The sequence below is a fragment of the Sus scrofa genome, chromosome 2, assembly GCF_000003025.6.
Source record: "Sus scrofa isolate TJ Tabasco breed Duroc chromosome 2, Sscrofa11.1, whole genome shotgun sequence".
Lineage (NCBI taxonomy): Eukaryota > Metazoa > Chordata > Mammalia > Artiodactyla > Suidae > Sus > Sus scrofa.
This window is the reverse complement of record NC_010444.4, coordinates 41,251,556-41,274,071: the sequence shown is the minus strand read 5'-3', so window position 1 is coordinate 41,274,071 and position 22,516 is coordinate 41,251,556. Positions and strand designations below refer to the sequence as shown.

The window sequence follows — 22,516 nt, the reverse complement described above, 5'->3', positions numbered from 1 at the left end:
ATCCAGCATAGTCTCCAATACGTAAGACAGAATCCCAAAAGAAGAAACAGAAAAAAGTAGAAGAAACAGAAACAAGGCAGAGAACAAAAGAATATTCTTTAAAACCCTACAATATCCATTGAGAAATGATAGGTGATATGAACAAGAATAGGAAATTATTTTTTTTAAGGAACTGAAAAATAAGAAGGAGCCCTTGGAAATTAAAAATGATAACTGCGGAGTTCCCGTCGTGGCGCAGTGGTTAACGAATCCGACTAGGAACCATGAGGTTGCGGGTTCGGTCCCTGCCCCTGCTCAGTGGGTTGACGATCCGGCGTTGCCGTGAGCTGTGGTGTAGGTTGCAGACGCGGCTCGGATCCCGAGTTGCTGTGGCTCTGGCATAGGCCGGCGGCTACAGCTCCGATTGGAGCCCTAGCCTGGGAACCTCCATATGCCGCAGGAGCGGCCCAAGAAATAGCAACAACAAAAGACAAAAGACAAAAAACAAAAAACAAACAAAAAAAAATGATAACTGCAATAAAAATTTCTATTAAAAGGTTAGAAGATCAAGAAAGGAAATTTCCCCAAAAGTGATCAAAAAGGAAAAACAAGCCCAAGAGGAAAGAAAAGTTAGGGATATCAGAAGATAAGTCCCAGAGTTCCTGTCGTGGCTCAGTGGTTAACAAATCCGACTAGGAACCATGAGGTTGCAGGTTTGATCCCTGGCCTTGCTCAGTGGGCTAAGGATCCAGTGTTGCCGTTAGCTATGGTGTAGGTCACAGACGCAGCTCAGATCTGGCGTTGCTGTGGCTCTGGCGTAGGCCGGCGGTTACAGCTCCAATTGGACCCCTAGCCTGGGAACGTCCATATGCCACGGGAAGCGGCCCTAGAAAAGGTAAAAAGACAAAGGAAAAAAAAAAAAGAGAGATAAGTCCAGAAGATTCAATACACATCAAATAGAAGTCCCAGAAAGTGAGAACAGAGAAAAATAGGGAAAAAATTATGGAAGAAATAGTTCAAGAAAAATTTCTAAGATCTAAAGGGCATAAGCCTCCAAACTGAGAGGGCTCAGTAACACCCAGGATAATGAATAAAAAAGACCCACACCAAGGCACATCGTCATAAAATTTCAAAACACTGAAGACAAAGAGAAGCTCCTAAAAGTTTCAAAGAGGAAAACAGCAGCAACAACAACAAAATAAAATCAGTCCTATTCAAAGGAACAAGAATTAGGAAATGAAATAAAACAAAATAGCAGATTTCTTAATAGCAACACTAGAATCTGCAAGACAATGGAAAGACACCTTCAAAAATCAAAGAGTTCCCTGGTGGCCTAGCAGTTAAGGACTCTGCATTGTCACTGCTGTGGCTCTGGTCACTGCTGTGGCTTGGGTTCCATCCCTGCCCTGGGAACTCTCACATGCTGCAGGTGTGGCCAAAAATCAGAAGACAAAGAATTTCCAACCTAGAATCCTACACACAGCTATCAATCCAGCATGAAAACAGAGTAAACGTATTTTCAGAAATTAGCAGAATCAAAAAATTTATCTCCAACTACTTTTTCTCAGAATGCTGTTGGACTAGTAGTATTCCACGAAGTACAGGACTCATCTAAAGAGAGTGGAGGATGGAGAGCAGGTCAAACAGGATTGAACACAAGAAAATGTAGAGAGAAATCACGGTAAGAGCGAGGCAGGCCTAGAAGAACCATTTGGACTGGAGTGGGAGGGTGGAGCTCTGATGGAGGGGTTGGGGAGTCTGCTAACGGAGTTCAAGTATTCGACCATGTCAAAAAGAGTATCGAGAAGTATTTTACAGATGTTTGGGGGCATCTAGGAAGACTTAGTGATGAGTAGCTAGACAATTAATCAAAGGAAGGAGAAAAAAACGTCAAGTTTCATTCCAGGAAAAGAAAAAGTACAGCACAGGAGCCTTATCATCATATATCACTTGGCTCAGCAGTGATAATAGCCTTTAAATTGGTTATAATGAGGGACGAGTGATCTAATCATAGTTGGGAGGATGGTGGGAGAAGAAACAGAGGTGATGGTATAAGATAAGTAATTTTTTATATTAAGAAGTCAATGGATAACATTTATTTTATTTAACATTGATACCTTAAGTATTTGATTTAGAACTGCAGAGATAAGTAACTGAAAATAATTCAAAATGGTTGGCTCTGGGACTGAGACTAGGAGGTAGGAAAAGGAGAGGCAGAAACTGCCATTTTTAACCCTTTCTGTATTTTACTTTTTAACCACATACATATACTATTCTGTAATAAACACAAAGTAAAGTTACCTAATTTTAAAAAGTACATACTCTAGAATCAGATAATCTAGTTCAAATAATCATCCCCACCAAATAGTTGTAAGATTCTTTTTTTTTTTCCCCCCGGTCTTTTTAGGGCCACACTCTCGGCATATGGAGGTTCCCAGGCTAGGGGTCGAATCGGAGTTATAGCCACTGGCCCACACCACAGCCACAGCAACGTCAGACACGAGCCTCGTCTGTGACCTACACCACAGCTCATGGCAATGCCAGATCCTTAACCCACTGAGAGGGCCAGGGATCAAACCTGCATCCTCATGGATACTAGTCAGATTCATCTCTGCTGAGCCACGACGGGAACTCCATTAGTTATAAGATCTTAAGACATTTAACTTTTCTGAGCCTAATTTTTCTCATCTGCAAAACTGGGTTCTGTGCTACAGTGTAGGTGAAATACATACATCACAGTGCATGCAAACGTGAATATAAGAGCTTGTGAGATAGTGAGACAGTGTATGTAAGAGCTTAGCCTGGTGCGCCCTACCCAGGAGGTTTCCTGAAGGGCAAGGAGTGATCATTCGCACCACACTTGATGGTCAGATCACCTTAGTCCTGTTTCAAGAGTGAAGACTGGACCCTCTCAGCTTCCCCCTCCACCACCACACACACACACACCAACCATACAACGAGCAAAGTGAGAGCAGGAGCCAAGTCCTATGTGCTCTCACCCCATCCACAGGGCCACCTTCGTGCTGGGCACAGGAAGAATATTTTCATTAATATATGTCTGTGGCATTGACTTAAGAAGAGAAGAGCATGAGAGATGGTAAACAGGGGCCTTATGGAAAAGAGGGCAAAACACAGAGCACTGAAACAGCCACACTGAGCACTGCTCTGTGCGGAGAGCTTTCCCACAAACCACAGAATTCACTCAATGACAAGCACTTACAGAAGCTCTTATTCCTTCAGTCTTTAGAGATGAAAAATCCACAGTTCACTGAGGGAAGCAACCTTGCTCCCAGACAGAGACTGAGCACAGAGCTGGAGCTGGAACCCATGCCTTCCTGACTCCAAGACCTCAGCTCCTCACACTACATTCTGCTGCTCGGGGCAAATCATGCAACCTTTCTGAGATTCTGTTTCCTCCTTCGTACGAGAGGGATTGAATTTGCCCTGAGAACTTCAAGTTACTGTGAGAATGAAAGGAGACAGAGGAGGTGACATGCCCTGTGCAACATGAAGCAGCGAGCACACATACGAGGCTACTGGCGTGTGCACGCAGGCCATACTAGGGCCACACTGTCCAGCTTCCTGACAAATCAGCCTCTTGGCTGCCATGGGAAGAGGGAGGGACTGGCCTTGGGCCGGACCTGGAGTTATAACAAGGGTGGGCAGAGTCTGGGCCAAGGAGTCTGATGGGGATTCTGGAGCCACAATGCGTAGTCCTAATAACCAGACAATCCAGTGGGCTGAGGCCAAACGGTCAGTAGCATCTTCCTTGTCTCAAGCTGAAAACCACAAACTTACCAAATTAATATCTTACAAAGCCACAAAATCAAACCCACTGCCACTCCTCCCAGATTCCTCTGTTGAACAGTCGCTTGGTTCTGAAAACAGATCAAGTCATCCCTCTGCTTTAAGACCTCCCCTGCTCCCAGTTACCACACAGGATGAAGTCCCGGCTCCTTAGCCTTCATACCCAGCTGCAGGCAACCCCAAAACCTTATCTCCCACTGCTCCATACCCCTCCTGATCCTGCCCTTTCCCCCAATCACCACTTCTGCATGCTTCTGTTCATGTTCATCCCATTCCTTGGAATGCCTTTCTCTTCCTCCTGCTCATCCTTCAAGACTCACCTCAAATATCATGTCTTCTTAGAAGTACTCCCTAACCCCATATTAGGGTGAAGGTGTGAGTTTTTTGTTTTTGTTTTTGTTTTTTGTCTTTTTGCCTTTTCTAGGGCCACACCGGCAGCATATGGAGGTTCCCAGGCTAGGGGTCCAATCGGCGCTGTAGCCACTAGCCTACACCAGAGCCACAGCAACTCAGGATCCGAGCCACGTCTGTGAGCTACACCACAGCTCACAGCAACGCCGGATCATTAACCCACCGAGCAAGGTCAGGGATCGAACCCACAACCTCATGGTTCCTAGTCGGATTCGTTAACCACTGTGCCATGATGGGAACTCCAGGAGGTGTGAGTTTATAAAGGAACAAACACAGTCTTGGGCAGTGTCAGAGCTGGAACAGACTTTGAAGATTATCTTACCCAATTCTCTTATTTCACCCACAAGAAAAACGACATCCAGAGAAGGAAAGTGGCCTGCCCAAGGTGACAGCAGCTAGTCTTGTACGTAGGTCCCTTGGCTCAGGACTCTTTCTACTACATGGTGCAGCTTCTTAATGAACAAACACATCTATGAATGATCTAATGGGCAAACAGAATGTTGCTGAAGCCTTGCTCAGCAAGAGCCCTTCAGACTGAATAGTCATAGCTGCTCTGCATTTCAGGGCTTAGGTGCACTGGGAAGAATAGGAGATTCCACGGAGGCGAGAGGCTGCAGAGACAGGGGCCACTGGGGAGTTATTTAGGGGCCTTGGTGCCAGCTGAGGCCTGTGGGTGCCAGCTGAGGCCGGTGGATCTGGGCGTTCACAGTGAGATAGCAGGGAGCCACCCAGGCTCAGGAAGCTTGCTCCCATTTAAGGAAGGACAGAGCAGGCTCACGGGCCTGATTCCTTGGCCACTTTTAAGGCTGCCCCATGCACATATGGTTCCCTAGGTGCTCTGCTCTGAGGACAGACTGGGATAGGCTGGCCCCTGCCCCACCAGATAAGTACAATAGTTGCTGTTGCTTTTTCCTGTCTCCTGAAGTCCCAAGCATGCTATAAGCTTAAGGTGCTGCTTGACATGCTAATTAAGCCAAAGCCTGACCTCAGCAAGGAGCATGTGGTGAGGGGGGAATGTGCATACCTCAGAGTCAGCAAATGAACCCAGGCTTCAGTTCTTTGAGTCTCCCTTTTCTTAATTGGAAAACAGGTAATTCCTATCTATTTTCTACATTGCCTAGGGATGACCTAATAAAATGATGTATGCAAAATGCTCAGAAAAGTGCCAACACTTAGTAGGGACCCACTACTGTCAGTTCTTTTGTTTTTTAAAAAGGTTATTATCCTTAAAAAAAAGTCTTTTATCTTCTGCAATTATCAACTTTGGAGTGTCTTCCTAAATAACCCTTAATGGCGCCACAATGTCTACAGTAAAGTTAACACCACCGGAGACCTGGCCTTAACTGACCCTCTGCTGTCTTGCTGGCTGACCACTTGTACCTCAACCATGATTCACACTTCAAAGCCTTCCTTCCCTTTGCTCGTGTTGATCCCTCAGCATGGAACACTCTTTACCCTTCCTCCCCTCAGGAGCCCCCTCTCCCCTGAGGATTTCCAAAATTAATCATTCCTTCCTCTTTCCGCTTTCTTCTAATTCTTGTCACTCTCTGCTTTGCACTCATTCATTTGTCCATTCAGTGTTTAAGTGTATATCACGTGCCAGGTTTCAGTCACAGCTCTCTTTCCTATTAAATGTGAATTCCATAAGAGAAGAATATTTGCTATGTTCCTCCACAGCACCCAGGATGCCACAGCGCACTTTATCAGCCACTAGCAAGCAAGCTGATGGGAGGGAACGAGGAAAATACTGTATGTAATATTCATACGAAGCACCGACTGCATACAAGGCAAATGTAGACAGTACAGGCCTGTTAAGATGTACAACACAGTCTTTGGACATGAGGACAGACATGAGTGGTGGAGCAGACTTTCGAAATATTTCCCAGATGGGGATCCTAAGACCCAGAGAGGCAGACAGCCTGCCAGGGTCACACAGAGAGACAGAGGCAGACAGAGCTGGGACCAGAGCTCAGCCCTTCCACTGCAGAAGGCTGTCTCTATCTTATTCTAATGCTTTGAATTTGTTCTTTTTTCTTTTTTTTCTTGTTATGGCTGCACCTGCAGCATATGGAAGTTCCCAGGCTAGGGGTCGGATAGAAGCTGCAACTGTGGCCTATGCCACAGCCATGGCAACAATGGATTCAAGCTGCATCTGCTGCCTACACTGCAGCAATACCAGATCCTTAACCCACTGAGCAAGGCCAGGGATCGAACCCACATCCTCATGGACAGTATGTCTGGTTCTTAACCAGCTGAACCAATGAGAACTCCATGGATTTTTTTTTTTTTTTTACGTTGAGTTCCTCTTAGTTAAATTTACCTTTGCAAGGTCCCAAGCTTCTTGGGTATATGTAAACAAGTGCAATGGGTCACAATTAGAGCTTTTGTTACCATAAGCAACTCCAAAATGACCAGAGCATTATGCCAAAACATGATGGTCAGTCGTGTGCTCAAAAAGGCTGGCACGCGAGAGTGTAATTTAGCAAGTATGTGAGCCTCTGCAACAGCCTGGCACCCTCCCCTGTGGTCTCACGTGGAATGATTACTGTGGAGTGACACAAACATTGCTTCTTTAGGAGTAACAGTAGAAAAAATCCACTTTTATCAAGAGCTGGGAAGGCATTCTTATGACGTGAGGCTAGGCCCTGAAAACAAATGACTCAACAGAAATGTGACTCAAATGATAATCAATGGTCTGTAAAAGTATCTCTGCATTAATTGTGAAATATCTTTCCTGAATGCGAAAGATCTTACCACATTTCTGGCCTGGCAGAGGAGAAAATGGGGCGCCTCAAGTGGCAGGTGTGATCATGGCAATGAGTACATCAGCTCCAGAGCTGAGCAAAGGGAGGACCTGGGACAGAGCACTCAGAACCAAGGGAACTGTGTAGGAGAGACTGCTCTGCCTTAGCAGTTCATCTCAGCGAGGCAAACGGCCTGGGAGAGCACGACCACCGAGGAAAGATCCCTGAGAACCAGCCTCCTCGCTGGGGAACATGAACTGGACCCAAATGCTGGCCCCAACTCTGCCACTGACCAGCTGGGCAATCTTGGGTTAAGTCACTGCTTCTCTTTATGCCTGAGGGCTACCTATCTGGTAGTGACAGGACCCAGGAAGGCAGCCAAAAAAAGTGAATTCAATAAATAGGGTTGAGACAATTGAGTAGCCAGCTGGAAAAATAATGAAGTTGAATCCACACCTGACATTGTATATCAGGATAAATTCCAAGTGGATCAAAGATGTACATGTAAAATAGAAAGCCATAAAGTACTAAAATAAAATATGAGGAAAGTCTTTTATAACCTGGAGCGGAGAAGGATTCTCTAACTCAAAATCCAGAAGCCATACAGGAAAAGACTGATAAATTTTATCTACAGCGAAAGAAAAAGTTGCATGATAAAAATAGGACAAAATAAAAACATCAAAAGCAAAAACAAAAGGCAGAAATCTGAGAAAATAGATTTGCAATTCAAATCACAACAAAGGCCTAATTTCCTTAATAAGAAAGGAGCTCCTAGAAGTTTATTAGAAAAAGATCTACAATCCAGTTGCATAAAAGGACAAAGGATATTGTGGTAGGCAGAATAATTGCTTCCCAAAGTTCTAATCTTGGAACTTGCGAATGTAATGTTACGTGGCAAAAGAGAACCAAAGGAGCAGGTGAAATTAATTTTGCTAATTAGCTGACCTTAAGGTAGGGAATTGTGCTGGATTTATCTGGGTGGGCCGGGTACAATCATAAGGGTTCTTAGACCTGGAAGAGGGAGGTAGAAGGGTCAAGGTCAGAGTGATGTGATGTGAGGACTCACCAAGCCATTTATGGCTCTGAAGATAAAAGGGGGCCACAAGTCAAGGGATGCAGGTGGCCTCTGAAAGCTGGAAAAAGCAAAATAGATTCTCCCTCTGGCCTCCAGAAAGGAATGCCACCTGCTCATATGGTGATTTTAGCCCAGTGAGACCCATTTCAGACTTCCAACATTGAACTCTAAGAAAACACATTTGTGTTCTTTTAAGCTATTAATTTTGTGGTAATTTGTTACAAATACTAGTGAAGAACTAATATAGGCATGGAAAAAAAAACTTTGTAATGAAACATCACAAGTGGCTCTCGAACATACGGGAAAATGTTCAACCTTCATTCATAATAACTAAAAACTAGGTAGAGATGGAAAGGCCACAATAAAAAGAACAAAGTTGGAGGGCTTACAAGACCAGACATCAAGGTTTATTATGAAGCTACAGTAATCAAGACAGTGTGGTACTAGCATTCAAATAGAAAAATAAACTAATGAAAGAAAAAAAGTCCCCAAAGAGACCCACAATATAATAGTCTCTTGATTTACAACAAAGGATCCTCCAAAATCCAATGGGAAAGGATGAACTTTTCAATCAATAGTTCTGGAGCAATTTTTTCAAAACTAATTCGAGATGGATTTGAGGACTAACAGGTAAAAAGCAAAGAATAAAGCTTCAGGAAGAAATCAACATTTTCACAAACCAAAAATAGGCAAAATCTTTTAATACCTCAAACCATTAAGGAAAAGACTGATTAATTAGACTTCATTAAAATTAGGAATATCTATTTACCAAAAGATATCATAAGAGAGCAAAAGAGGGAGTTCTCTTGTAGCACAACAAGTTAAGGATCCAGGGTTGTCACTGCTGTGGCTTGAGTTGCTGCTGTAGTGTGGGTTTAATCCCTGGCCCTGAAACTTCCACATGCTGCAGGTGTGGCAAAAAAAAAAAAAAAAAAAAAAAAAAAAAAAAAAAAAGAGAGAGAGACAGGGAGCAAAAGAGTAAGCCTAGGAGATATTCACAATCCAAATATCCAACAAAGGACTTCATAAGATAAAGGATCCCTAAATACCACTAAGAAAAACATAGGCAAAACCCACAATAAAACAATGGACAAAGTGTTTGCAGGAGATAAAAGAAGCTACCCGAGTGGCCTATAAGCAGATGAAAAGGTAGTCCATATCACTGATCACCAGAGTAATGCAAATTAAAATCACAGTGAGATTTCACACTACACACTCAGCAAAACAGCCTAAATCAGTAAGGCTGAAAATACCTGGCAGGGATATGGCACAATTAGAACTCTCATATGTTGCTGACTGAAATATAAATTAGTAAACTACTTTTTAAAATTCTTGAGCAGAATCTACTAATACTATACATATAACCTAGTAACATAGCACTCCAACTCTTAGTTAGGTACTCAGGAGAATAAACAGATATGTTCACCAAAAGATATGAATGTCAATAGCAGCTTTACTCACAATCTTCAATCTGGAAACAACACAAATATTCAACAGTTAAGTGGATAAATGAGTATAATAATGTATTCATAAGTGGAATATTACTAATCAATAAAAAAGAACTATTGCTATATACAGAACAGATGACTCTTACGGACACAATGTGTTGAACAAATGAGTCAAACACAAAGGAGTAAACACTGTATGACACCATTTATATGAAGTTCAACAACGGGCAAGAACTCATCTCTGGAGACAAAGGTCAGAATGGGGTCACCTCTGGGGTTGGACTATTGACTGACAAGGAGCAGGAGGTAGTATGAGGTGCTGGAAATGTTCTGTATCTTGTGCTGGGTGGTGGTTTCTTAAGTATACACATATGTAAAAATTCATCAAACTGAACCCTTAAGATGTATGCACTTTATTGTATACCTATTGAACTTCAATTTAAAAAGTAATATAAACCAAAACCATCCTGAGTGGGTTTTCACCTATTAAACTGGCAAAAAAACAAGTTTTCTAACTCATTATTAGGGAAGCTGCAGAAACAGGCACTCTTATACACTGTTGGTGGGAGTGAAAAATGGTGAATTCCTAGGGAGGCCAATTTTGCAGTATCTTGCAAAATAACAAATACATTTACTCTTTGACATAATACTTTTACTTCTAGGATAAATTCCTACAGCTACACTCACCCACACATGAGACAACATATATACAAGGTAATTCACTACACCATTACTTGTAATAAGCAAAAGACTGGAAATTACCTAAATGTCCATCATGGCACACAGGTACACTGAACTATTACATAATTATAGTGACAAACGAGAAAGGCTTTTATACTGATATGGAAAGATCTCTCAGATCAATTGTTGAAAAAAAAAAAAAAAGGCAGACCCTAAAAAGCATGTAAAGTACACCACAATTTATGTAAAAGGGGGGATAAAAATATATCTCAGTATTCACTTATAAATGCAAAAGAATCCAGAAGGATACAGAAGAAACTAACAATAGGCAGTAGCTGCACATGTGGTGGAAGGGTTTTGGGACACTGGAGAGATAGGAGAGAAAGTAGGAGGGAAGTTTTTCATTTTAAATTTTTGTGTGCTTTTTAAATTTTAAGTAAGGTACATGTATTAATAATAATGAAAAATTATTAAAATAATAATAAAAATTAAATTTAAAAAATTTTAAGAGAAGGGACAATGGAAGGGTGAAGAAGAATCCTAAAAGGGGTGGGAACCTCAGAAGCCAGAGAGGGAAGTGTGATGACAATACAATGTCATCAATTTCATGATTTTATCTGGTAATTATGCCGAGAAATGCTTAATCTGAACCAGATTACATATGATCTAAATGTACAGAGGAACCTGCCAACATGAAGGGGAATTAACATTGAAATGAAGAGATGAAATCATTTTAACTGGTGCTTTAAAAACAGATCAGACTGTCGCTGGTCTGCAGGAAGGCAGCAGCAGGCCACAGGTTGTGTATGAAGTGAGAGGCCTGGAGATGAAATCATTTTAACTGGTGCTTTAAAAACAGATCAGACTGTCGCTGGTCTGCAGGAAGGCAGCAGCAGGCCACAGGTTGTGTATGAAGTGAGAGGCCTGGGTTAAAGGCTGACACCCTGGTTCCTCCTTACCGATGACCTGGTGGGCAAAATGCTCGGCCTAATGGGGTTAACAACAGTGCATCAATTGTATGAGGATTAAATGGGACAACATACATAAAGCATTTACGCTCTGTTCATCACACTGGGTACAGGACCATATATGTCTGTCTTGGCCTCTAAACTCTCTACAAGGCTCCGGGCTTTGGAGGTATGGCTTCCCAGAGGAACAGCCACTGTCAAAATGAGTTCGTTTTCTCTATTAAATTCTTACACGACCCCGTGCACGGTCAGATGTTCTGCCACACATATTACAAAGGCAGAAAGGCTCAACAATTGGAAAGCATCAGTGCAATGAAAAAATAAAAGTAAAAGATGCTTGCATAGATTATAGCTCCAATGTAGTGAAGGAGCTGCTTTTGCTTGGAGGAGGAGGCAGTACGCTTTGCTGCCAAATATCTAACCCTTTAACAATGCCTGTCTGGCAAGTGTGAGTGCTCCAGGAAAAGGCCACCAATAAAATCCCTTCCAAGGGTCTGCGTGGAGCCGGAGAGAGGAAATGTAGTCAGCTCTTTTTTCTCTGCAGGAAGGGAAGGCTGAACAACCGCACATCAGGAGAGAAGGCAAACAAATTGCCCATTCAAGCCAAAATAAGCTGCTCCTGGGGGGAAGGAAAACAGCTGGAGCCAATTCAGCCAGACAAGGAGGCGAGGGCCCCGAAGACGGAGCTGGGCCTAGGGAGCCTGCCTCTGGCAGGCAGGGATCTTCTGGGCAAGTGGTGGCCACAGGCCCTCATCTCACCTCTGCTGACCTCAGCCTACACCCACGAATTTGAGCCAGCCAGCTTTGTCAGAGGTGGAGGGAAGTCCTGGGTGAAAAGAAAGCAAGCAGGCAAGCAAATGAATTCGGGAATCTGCCACGTTCATCTACTGAGCACTTATTCTGTGTCAGGCACTGCGCACGCACCTGACATCCCTGTGCCATTTGGAAGAACGACTTTTAGCGGTGGGTATTGTATGCTGGTTTTACAGATGAGGAATCAGACTCAGTGAGGAAGAGTGAGTGTACAAGCCTCACAGCTGGACAGTGGCCTGGCCAGCCACGGCCAATGGCTTCAGCTCTTCCTTCCCGATTGTCACATGAGTTTCTCTATGCCCAACACCAGCAGTTCTTCCTCTGTCTAAAACAGGAAACTGCAGGGCTCACCACCCTCTGCCATGGGAGTGGCCTGGCTCCAAACACAGTACAGGTCAAGAGGAACTTCATGGGAAACCATGCAAAAGAATTGGGGAAACCTGCAAGCAAATGAAGAAGCAAAGTCGAATTATTTTGATTTCCTAAGAAGTGTGGCTGCTGTGGGGCTTCCCTCAGGCTGGAACACACAGTGCTGAGTCCCTGTCCGGGACAGTGGATGGCAGAACCCGGATCTAGAACAAATCTGGGCAGCACTGTTTCCAGGGCTGATGGGATTTTCAGATGCCCCGGGGCGGAGTAGCCAGGTGCCACTTTGTGGTTCCACTCTGCAGCTATGGATCAGTAAAGATCCATAAGCAGAGATCCTGCCCTGAACCCTGACATCCTGGGTGGGGAGACACTTCTCTCTCTAGCTTAAGATTCCTTCACCCCCTCACCCCCCACTGCCGTCCTTGGCCTTCTTACAGTCACCTTGCAATTACTTCCTTCCTTGGGGTCTTAATATATATAAGACAACAACAACACCAGCTAGCATTTACTTTTGTGTGGCACTGTTAGCATGCTACATAACAACCATATGAGGTTAATATTTTGATCTTCCAGATGAGGTGATCAAGACACAGAGAGGTTAAGTGCACATGTCTCATAAGTGTACAGGTTAAAGTTACATGTCTCATAAGTAGAGGAGCCAGGATTTGAATCCAGGTGATAACACCCCAGGGTCCTGTGTCGTTAACTACTCCCATCCTCCTCGGGCCAAGGATATGAGACAGTTGAAAGAGCATTCGTAGAAGTCAGCCACTCTGGGAGTTCCCATTGTGTCTCAGCGGAAGTGAGTCTGACTAGCATCTATGAGGATGCAAGGTTCGATCTCTGGCCTTGCTGAGAGGGTTAAGGATCTGGCATTGCCATGAGCTTCAGTGTAGGTCACAGATGCGGCTCGGATCTGGTGTTGCTGTTGCTGTCCGTAGGCTAGCAGGTGCATCTCCGATTTGACCCCTAGCCTGGGAACTTCCATATGCCGTGAGTGTGGCCCTTAAAAAAAAAAAAAAAAAAGTCAGCCACTCAGTTCTACCATTTACTCATTTACTGCTACATGTCCCTGGACAACTTGCTTTACCTCTGAGTCTCAGTTCCCCTCTCCTCAAAGTGGGTACAACCCCTTGTGGGGTTGTATCCATTCTAAGACAGAGTTGGTCCTGAATGATATCCTTTCACCTCTCCCTTCCCTTCCAGTTTGATTTGTCTGTTGCAGGTTCATTGCTTCTACCCTTGAGCCAAGTTTGGCTTCTTCACATCCTGTTCAGTTTATTCTGTAACTATTTCATGGCTATCACATGTGTGACCCAGCGCTAGGCACTGAGGGGCTAGATCTCGGGGATGAGCCTGAAAGCAGGGAAGCCCCCTAAAGCGAGCAAGCGCAGAGGGCGGAGGGGAGGAGCTGGCCGAGAGCCAGGTTTCAGCTGGGGGGAACTCTCCTGCTCCAGCTTGTCGCCCTCGTGCTGGCCCCCTGCCTGGGCTTACAGGAGGCTTTCTCGTCGCTTCCTGCTGCACAGCCTGCAACCTGCAGGGCATCCACTGAGGACCCCATCCCCCCAGTGGCAGGACGCCTCTGCTCCCTGCTCACACGCATGCAGGTGGATCTGTCCAGAGCCCCGTGACTGCGCTCATCTTTCCTGACTTGGAAACCATTCATTCAGCAGATTGTAAGCAAGGCCCCAGGCACTGGGGACAACATGCGAAATAAGAGGTCTGCCCTCAAGGAGGTCACTAGTACGCCATGCCCTGCTTCCCACTGCCTCTGCTGCTTTGCTCACTTGGGTAACCCTGGACACACCTTTTCAGAACGTTTTCATCTCTCTCTCAACCAAGAACGACCTCACTAGAACAATTACACCAATGTGATTTTCTTTTCTCCCCACTCTGACACACAGAAATGAAGAAGAAATGAATCACCAATTTATTTCCTTATTTCTTACACATGACTTGTATAGTACCAGGTATTTCACATTATCTCCCTGAATCCTCACAACAACAACCCTGCAAGATGAATGATCCCCTTTACATAGATGAGGGGGAAATAATGAAAGCTCACACAGAAATGGAGCCACTTTAAACCAAGGCTGTCTGCTGGCAGAGCCTATGCTCTTTCCACAGCCCTAGGCTGCCTATCAGCTCAGCCTGCCACCCTGCCGGCTCTGGCCCCCTCCTTCATCTGGATGTTCGTCTTTTATGTATTTAGATTCCCTGCAATCTTCTGGTTTGTGCTGGTCCCAGAGGAAGCCAACCTCTCTCCTGGTCCAGAGACAACACAGCAGCAGCAACATCCTAGGCACCACCTCTGATTCTTTGATTAGCTTGTTTTAATTACACTCAGGTTGGAGCAGTTCCGGTATAAAGTATTAGGTGTTGCAAAGTATACGGGTTTGCTGGTACATTTTCTCACTCTTTCTGATGAGCCCCTTTCCTCCCCACCCTCTCTGTTGGCCAGCAGCCCACCTCTTCCACTGTCCTTGGTTCTGCCTCCTTGCACCTCACAGTCGGGCCTGCAAACAGTGCTTCACACTGCTGCCACCCCAGGCAGCTGAGCCAGCCCAGATTAATTCAGAAAACAGTGCTTGAGTCTCTGCTGAGTGCCAGGCACAGCTCTGGGTGCTGCGCTAAGCAGGAGACAAAAGAGAAACACGGGGGTCTTGCTCTCCTGAAGCTGAGAGTCAGAGGCTAGGAGAGGGAGGAATGCAGAACAGACATCACCTACTCAAGGCAGGAGGTGAGAGGGTTGTGAAAGAGTCCTAAAGCATCCGAGCTGGAGGGAGACTTGGTTTTCTATTTTAACCCCTCCATGTCCCAGATGGGGTACCTGAAGCCCAGAGGAGGGCCATTATTTGAATTAATGATATCAGATAATAGCAACTAACACTTTTTTTTTTTTTAAGAGCTGCACCCATGGCATATCAAAGTGCTCAGGCTAAGGGTCCAATGGCCAGCCTACACCACAGCCATAGCCACACCAGATCCGAGCTGCATCTGCAATCTATACCGCAACTCGCAGCAGCACTGGATCCTTAACCCACTGAGCCAGGCTAGGGATTGAACCCACGTCCTCATGGATGCTAGGTGGGTTCATAACCCACTGAGCCATAATGGGAACTCCCTGCCCTCCCCACTTTAAAAATGAGAAAAATGAAGCATCAAGGGCTAAGTGCCTTGTCTGACTGAGTTCACACGACTAGTAAATAGAAGCCTTACGACTACTTGGTCAGGCCCTACATTGTCTCTTTAACATACTGAGTCTACCTATAAAAGTAATGAAAAGGCTTCTTAAAGTAATTACACATAGGCCTGATTACAAAAATAGTGAGCTTTGGTTATTCAGAGTCAATAAGCCTCCGTTAATATGAGGCTTGGCTCAACTGGGAGTTCCTGCATCCATGAAACACAAGGCAGTGAGGGCAGGGAGCTGAGCCCCCCATCTCTCAAGGAAAAGCCAAGCAAGAGGTAATAACTTGGTAGGAAGGATTTATTCAAGAACCAGGAGCAGCCCAATCCTCCTCCCCTTTAAGTCTAGCTTTCTACACAAGATGCCCCCAGCTTGTAAGACCTTTAACATCCCCAAATGCCACTTCCTGAGGCAAGGAGGTTAGCTGACGCACCTTTCTGGATGAGCATCTTTTTAAACTTTTTCATTTTATTTTAATTTTTTTAATTTTGTTATGATGAGCATCTTTTTAGATACTCATGTGAATAGTCATATTTAGGAAAAGGGCTTCTAGCAAAGCCTTGGTCAACCAAAGCCTTTCATTTTCCATGATCTCTTCCAAAGTACCATACACACTTGCACGCACCCTGGCTTTTGGTTAACCAAGAATCTTCTCCATCTGCCCATGAGTTTCAGAATAAATACATTAGCAGTATATTAGTTACTTACCAACCACTGCCAGGTTATGCTCTGAGCCACAAGAGACCTGTAAAAAGAAAAAAAAAAGTTGTAGACAAAACGTATTTCAGCTATTATATTTTATGATCAGAGTTATTTTTAATGATACTAATATCCATTTTTTGGCGAATTTTAGGAAGTAGAAAGGGGTCTCATGTACAAAAGACTATAATTATAATCCACTTGCAACTACATGAGAAGAAAAAGTGAAGAAACAAAAAACACTGAATGGAAATACACCAAGATAGTGTCTTTAGGCAGTGAGACCATGAGTGATTTTTTTAATCCTTTCTTCTTTCTACTTGGTTGTATTTTTCAAATTTTCTCATTTTCACATAATGAGCATGTGTTACTATAAAAATGGAAATAGAAGGCAATACAAATGACAGTTTTGGAAAACTGAGCTAACATGTCCATCACTCTCATCAGGACTGATAGGATGAGCAAAGAATTCAGTGCAAACAGACTTGCTCGAGGAAGAATGCTTGGCTTTTCCTCATCTGCTCACTCTGCCTTTCACCTTTCAGCCAAACAAAATACCTGCACTGCTCTAAACACAAGGCCTCCTCTCATACCTCCGGGCCTTTGCACGTGCTGTTTCTGTGCTGGGAATGCCCTCTTCTCAACTGCCTACCTAGAAAAAATTCTGATCATCCTCTACAATTTCAAAGCATTCTCTTACTGTTGCTTCTAGGCAGACTGAAGCTCTCCTTCCATTAAAGCAACTCACAGGTATCCTCACTGCAGCCATCACCTTGTTGCCTTTTACATTTTTTTCCAGGCTCCTCACTAGACCGCATGTGAATTGAGAACAGGGCTGAGTCTCTCTCCCCTCTGTATTACACAGATGGGCTGTACAAGGCCTGGGGCTCAGTTAACACCTGCTAAAGGAGAGAATGAATGAAAGAACAAAGTACATAAAGAACAAATACCTAACACCTAAAAGAAAATCACTGGGGGTTCTGAATCCAGTGTCTGTACTCAGGGAGTGATACTTCTTGCCTTTCAGTCTCTGTACATCCCAAATGCTACCAGGAGGAAGTGATTGGGAATATAAGAGTATAAATGGTTCCCCAGGTAGTAATTAAAGGGAACTCTAGACTCTGGAGAAGCATCCTGAGACCTTTATTGGGATGTTCACTTTAGCTCCTGGCAAGAGGAAGACTTCAAGTACTCATGGAACGCCAAATGGAAGAGCCCTGGGAATCGCCCAGCTCAATTTTGAATACTACGAGGAGAAAACTGGCTTAGGAAGAAATAACTTGCTTCAGGTGCCAGAGCAAGTGTGTATCAGAAATAAGACTAGATACAGCCTCTCTGATGCTCACACAAGGCCCTTTCCTATAGCTTCTCACTCTTTCCCAGTGAAAACTTGGAAGTGATATTCAGATGTAATTAGCACAGGTCCCTGACAGTCAAGGTAATAGGTTCAAAAGGTATTTGAGCCTTGGAAGCCAAATAACCATTGGTAGGTGAGAAGGGGCAGCAAGGCTACTGAGGCCTTTTTCTTTGTGAAAGTGATGGGTCAAGGATCTCAGCTTCCACAGGGAAGAGGACTATCTGTATTCAGATCGATTCCCTGACAGCGTCTGGCAAAGAAACACCTGCATGTTTTGCCCCAGGAAATATTTCCAAGGTGACTAGTCTCTGAGCTCCTTTGAGGCAGGCTCTGTGGCTGATATATCTGAGGGGTGCCCCTCATGCCTCACCCAGAACACAGCACAAGTTCATCATCTGCTTCTTAGTTATACTGAGGCAGGTTCAATAGGTTCTGTTATAGGAAGCTGCTTAGATTGAAGAACTAGGAACAAACCTAGATGTCCAACAATAGGAGAATTCTACATAAATTATGGTAGAGCCATCTGATGAGTTGGAAATTATTATCAGCCTTGGAAAATGACACTTACAATAAAGGAAAATACTCATAATGTCTTATAAACTGAAAAACCACACAAAAACTGTATATATAACATGATTTCAACTCTTTAAAACAAAACATAAATAAAAAGACTGGAAGAAGTTATACCAAAATGTTGACAGTGATAGCCTCCGGACTAAGGATAAGGTAGGTATCATGAGTATGCTCTTTTCTTTGTTTTTGTTTTTTTTCCCCTATACTCTCTAAATTTTATACATGATTTTTATAATCAGAGAAATTATCTATTAAAAATACGAAAAAGAAATATAACACAGTTCCCACCATACAGGGAAAAAACCCTGCCTGGCTATAAAATAAATATGCTATAAAACCTTATATGCTCTTAAGTAGTATAAAAAAAGATTTGAAGGAAATAATAACGAAATTATAAGGGTAGGAGTTCCCGTTGTGGCTCAGTGGAAACAACTCCGACTAATATCCATGAAGATGTGGGCCTTGCTCAGTGGGTCAGGGATCCGTTGTTGCTGTGAGCTGTGGTGTAGATTGAAGATGCAGCTCGGATCCTATGTGGCTGTGGCTGTGGCTGCGGCTAGATTGGCAGCTACAGCTCCAATTCAACCCCTGGCTTGGGAACTTCCATATGCTGAGAGTGTGGCCCCAAGAAGCAAAAAAAAAAAAAAAAAAAAAAAAAAAAATTATAAGGGTAGATGCATCATACTGGTAAGACGATAAGATTTTTTTTTTCTTTCATTCTCTATTTTTCAAACTTTCTTTAATGGTGGTAGCAGTAGTGCAGCTAGTGCTGGCGGCGGCCTCAGTAAGAGCAGGAATTAAGAGCCACCATATATGTACTCATGTGTGGCAGGTGTCATGCTAAGGCACTTTATAAACACCATCTCATCTTACTCATCATAATAATTTTTTCAGGCAGGTTTGACTTCGCTCATGTTAGAAAGAAAAAGACTGAGGTTCACATGGATTACAGAAATTGCCTAGCTTCCTAAGTGCTAGCCGCAGAATTAAAACCCAGGTCTGCCTGATCTCCAAACTCATGTTCTGTACTGCTAGGTCACTCTATCTTTGTTTTTTTAAAAAAAATAAAGTTATATCTGTTTAAGAAACACAGGCAGAAAGGGCTTGTCTCTGACTGCCTGGGCTCACTCTGGAGCTAGGGACTGCAACGCTGACCAACCTTGAGGACTGGGGGCTTCGAGAAACAGGCAACTGACAAATGCCAGTATCTGGCAGCAGATGCTGCTATGAATTAATGAGCGAGACAGTGATGAATGGATTTTGTCAGGGCAAATGTCGTCCTTGAAGCTCAAAGCTCCCCACTGCTTCTTGCTGCCTGTGCACTGGCACAGAGGTCAGGAGATGGAGCACCACAGGCCACAAAATCCCAGGGCTACACTCCTTCAACAGGATTGTCTCAATGGCCATTTGCTTCGTATTGCCGCTGTCAGCGTATAGGCACTGCCTAGCTTTCTAGAAGACTCTGTCAATAGTGGCAATGTGCCCATGAGAAAGAGATTCAGAGCCAGGAAGCCGGTAGAGTCCTAGGTCCTCTGTTTTCGGGCTCTGAGACCTTTAGCAAAGTATTTAACCTCTTGTGCCTCGGTGTTCTCAGGTATAAGAAGTAAGTAACAGTATCTTCCCGTCTGCCTTATAGAACTGTTAAAGGACGAATGAGACAACCCACTCTCCCAGCCATGTGTCTCACCTTCCTGACATAGAAATCTGCACATGTCACGCCCCTACAGAAAATCCTCTACAGGATCCCAGCTTTGGAGGGGCCAAGTCTTCAGGACATAGTGTGGCTTACTCAAGAGGAGGCCCCCTGGTGACCATTCCAGCCTCACTTCCTTTCTCTGCTCTTCAGGAACTTTCAACCGCAAACAGAATACTCCCTTTCTCCCATCCACACTACATTACATTTGCTCTAAGAATATCATGCAATTTCGAGCTTTTGTGCATGCGCTCCTACTTGGTTTGACTTCCTTTTCTCCCATTGTCCACCAAGCAAAATCCTTTAAGACGGCTCAAACATCACCCACCTCCTGGTGAAGCCTTCCCTGATTTCGTGGGGCCGGGGCAGGGGCGGTGGGGAGGGGGGGAGGTGCAGCTGCTCCACCCTGGCTATTCCGACAATGCTGTGCATCACAGCTCTTACTACACATGAGACGTCTACCAATGAACCGTGCATGGGTTCAGCACCCCTGTCTCTTAGAGATCCAATAGGTGCCTCCCTAGTAATGTCTTTGCCACACAGCCCAAGTACAGGGCATGAAGGAGCCCAGACAAAGAGAACAGCCCAGAGAAGTTAGATGGTCCCAAAACAAGTGTGAGCAGTGGTACAGAAGCTCCAGCCCAAATGGGAGACAGGCACTGAGATGCACAGCCAGGGTAAGAAGGGAGGGAACCACAAGAATAGAGTGTAGAAATGATGGGGGTGTCAAAAGCCCTGGACTGTTCTGGGAGCCCTAGCACAGCAAAGCACAGTGGACCAGCAACAGAGGTCAGTCCTAGGAGACAGAGTCCCACTACAGAGAAAGGAGGTCCCGGCTTGCTGGGTGGGGCCTTCGGGAGATGGGGGGCATACCTCCCCAATGGTGAGGGGTAGGGGAAAGAGGCGACTGTGGAAAGCTGTCCTGACTCAGTGCTACTCAAACACTAGAGGGATCTACTCTGTTCGGGCAACTCAGCCTCAAGAGGCAGAGCTGCAGAAAATAATTTCCCAACCCCCAACTGCCACAGGGGACAAGACCTCCCAGCACCCCTCCTGCCAAGCTAGATTCCTCAATGCTTGTCATGGGAACTGTAACTCCCCTTGGGGCTGGATCCCACTAAATACAGTTGGACAGGGATAAGCTAGGGTGAGAATCGACTGGTACTAGATGCTCAGTGAATATACACTGAATACATTAATGGATTAAATGAATGGATAACTAAATGAATAAGCAAAAATTAGACTAATGTGAAAATATTTGCCAAATGTTGAATGTGAGCACTTTAGTTACCAGCAGTACACTTGGTACCGTTTCCAAAACCAGCCGATTGGCCCTTATTGAGTGCTCATGGCCAAGTATCTGGCTAACTGCTTTGCCTGTATTATTTCATTTAAACTTACCCTAAACCTAAGATTCTTCTGTTATAACCATTTTACAAATGAGGCATTTGGGGTTCAGAGAGATAAAGTAACCTGCCCAGTATCTTAGAGCTGGTGAAGGTGCGGGACTCTGTGCTCATTCAGGCTCAATCTGTCTGTACTCTTAACTGTCTAAACCTTCCTATTATCACACAGCATGGAAATAAACTGTTGCCCTGCTCCTTACATCTGGCAACTTTGTGCCAATTACCAAGGGATCTTATGCTGCAAGAGCCCCAGATTTACAAGGCTCAAATATCTTCCTGGGGCTAGGAGTATCCACCTCAGGACAGAGAGCAGCTCCAGGGCTTTTTCTTGGGTAATATGTCTGTAAAAAAGGCAACCAAGATTTGTCCCCTGCCTTTGCCATGGAAGCTATCATCTCATGGAGAACTCCACCGGGTTGTTCAACTCTGAGCACTCTTAATGGGGAAATCAGTCACAGAAAACAGAGTGGGACGGGGTGCGATCAAGACTCAAGCGAAGAAGCACTGAGATTTCAAGGAGAGGAAGCAAGTAGAGTCCAGGCTCCAGGCTGGTCCCCATCACCAGCTGGGGACCAGCCTCAGCTTCCTCCCAGATGCGGGGTAGCAGCTCAGGGACCATTCCTGCCTGCAGCAGCCTGAGGGGCCTACTGATTGGTTCTGCCTCACTCCAATGGGCAGGGTGCCCACCGATGCTATGGCAACGCGCACGTGCAGAGGCACGTGATGGAGAGGCGGCTGGGATGGGGAGGGGAAGTCCATTCACTGGGGAACTCTGAAGTCGGAGAGTTTTGGCTGCAAGGCCCCAGCTCCCAGCTTCATGGCCAGTCCTTGTCAGGCGCCCCCTGAGCAAGGGACTCCAGAATGGCAGTCTCCCGCAGGCAGGATTGACAGGAAAGGGAATGGGCGCCTCGGTGCAGCCTTTGCTAAACTCTGCCCAAGCCCAGTTGCCATTTGCATAGAACTCGGGGGAGACAAACCAGAATTTCCAAACCTGTTAGAAAAGCAGGCTGGGAGGCTGGGCATTTCCTACAGCAAACTGAAGCCCTCTCAGCTAAGGGAGTTTCACCCTTATGCTCAGAAATAGCCTCAAAGGAGGTCATGGTGACAGCAGAGAGCACAGTTGCTTACTTCTGGACGCACCTAACCTTACAAAAACACCTTTAACTCCCTCTGTGAGGGCTTCAGTTCTTGACTGAAGCCTAGCTGTCAAAGAAGCCAAAAAAGGAGACCTCTGGGCCAGGGAGAAAAAACCCATTCTCCCTGTAAAGCCAAGTTTTTTTCCTCCCTCGCTCTCTCTCCCTAT

General features: G+C 44.8%; 1 protein-coding gene across 7 annotated transcripts in view; it reads right to left on the bottom strand.

The window, feature by feature from the left end:
• Nucleotides 1-22,516, bottom strand: part of SERGEF (secretion regulating guanine nucleotide exchange factor) — a 241,870-nt gene that overhangs the window by 81,972 nt on the left and 137,382 nt on the right. For 6 of the 7 annotated variants that reach the window (XR_301734.3, XM_003122944.6, XM_021083268.1 and 3 more), the window contains one exon: nt 16,194-16,230. Coding sequence is in view for 6 of the 7 variants with exons in the window: in XM_003122944.6 (XP_003122992.4) it covers nt 16,194-16,230 (37 nt within the window). In the remaining variant the exon portion in view is untranslated. Of the gene's footprint in view, nt 1-8,958; nt 12,367-16,193; nt 16,231-22,516 lie in introns of those variants that run through there. The other variant, XM_013994510.2, reaches the window with a different exon arrangement.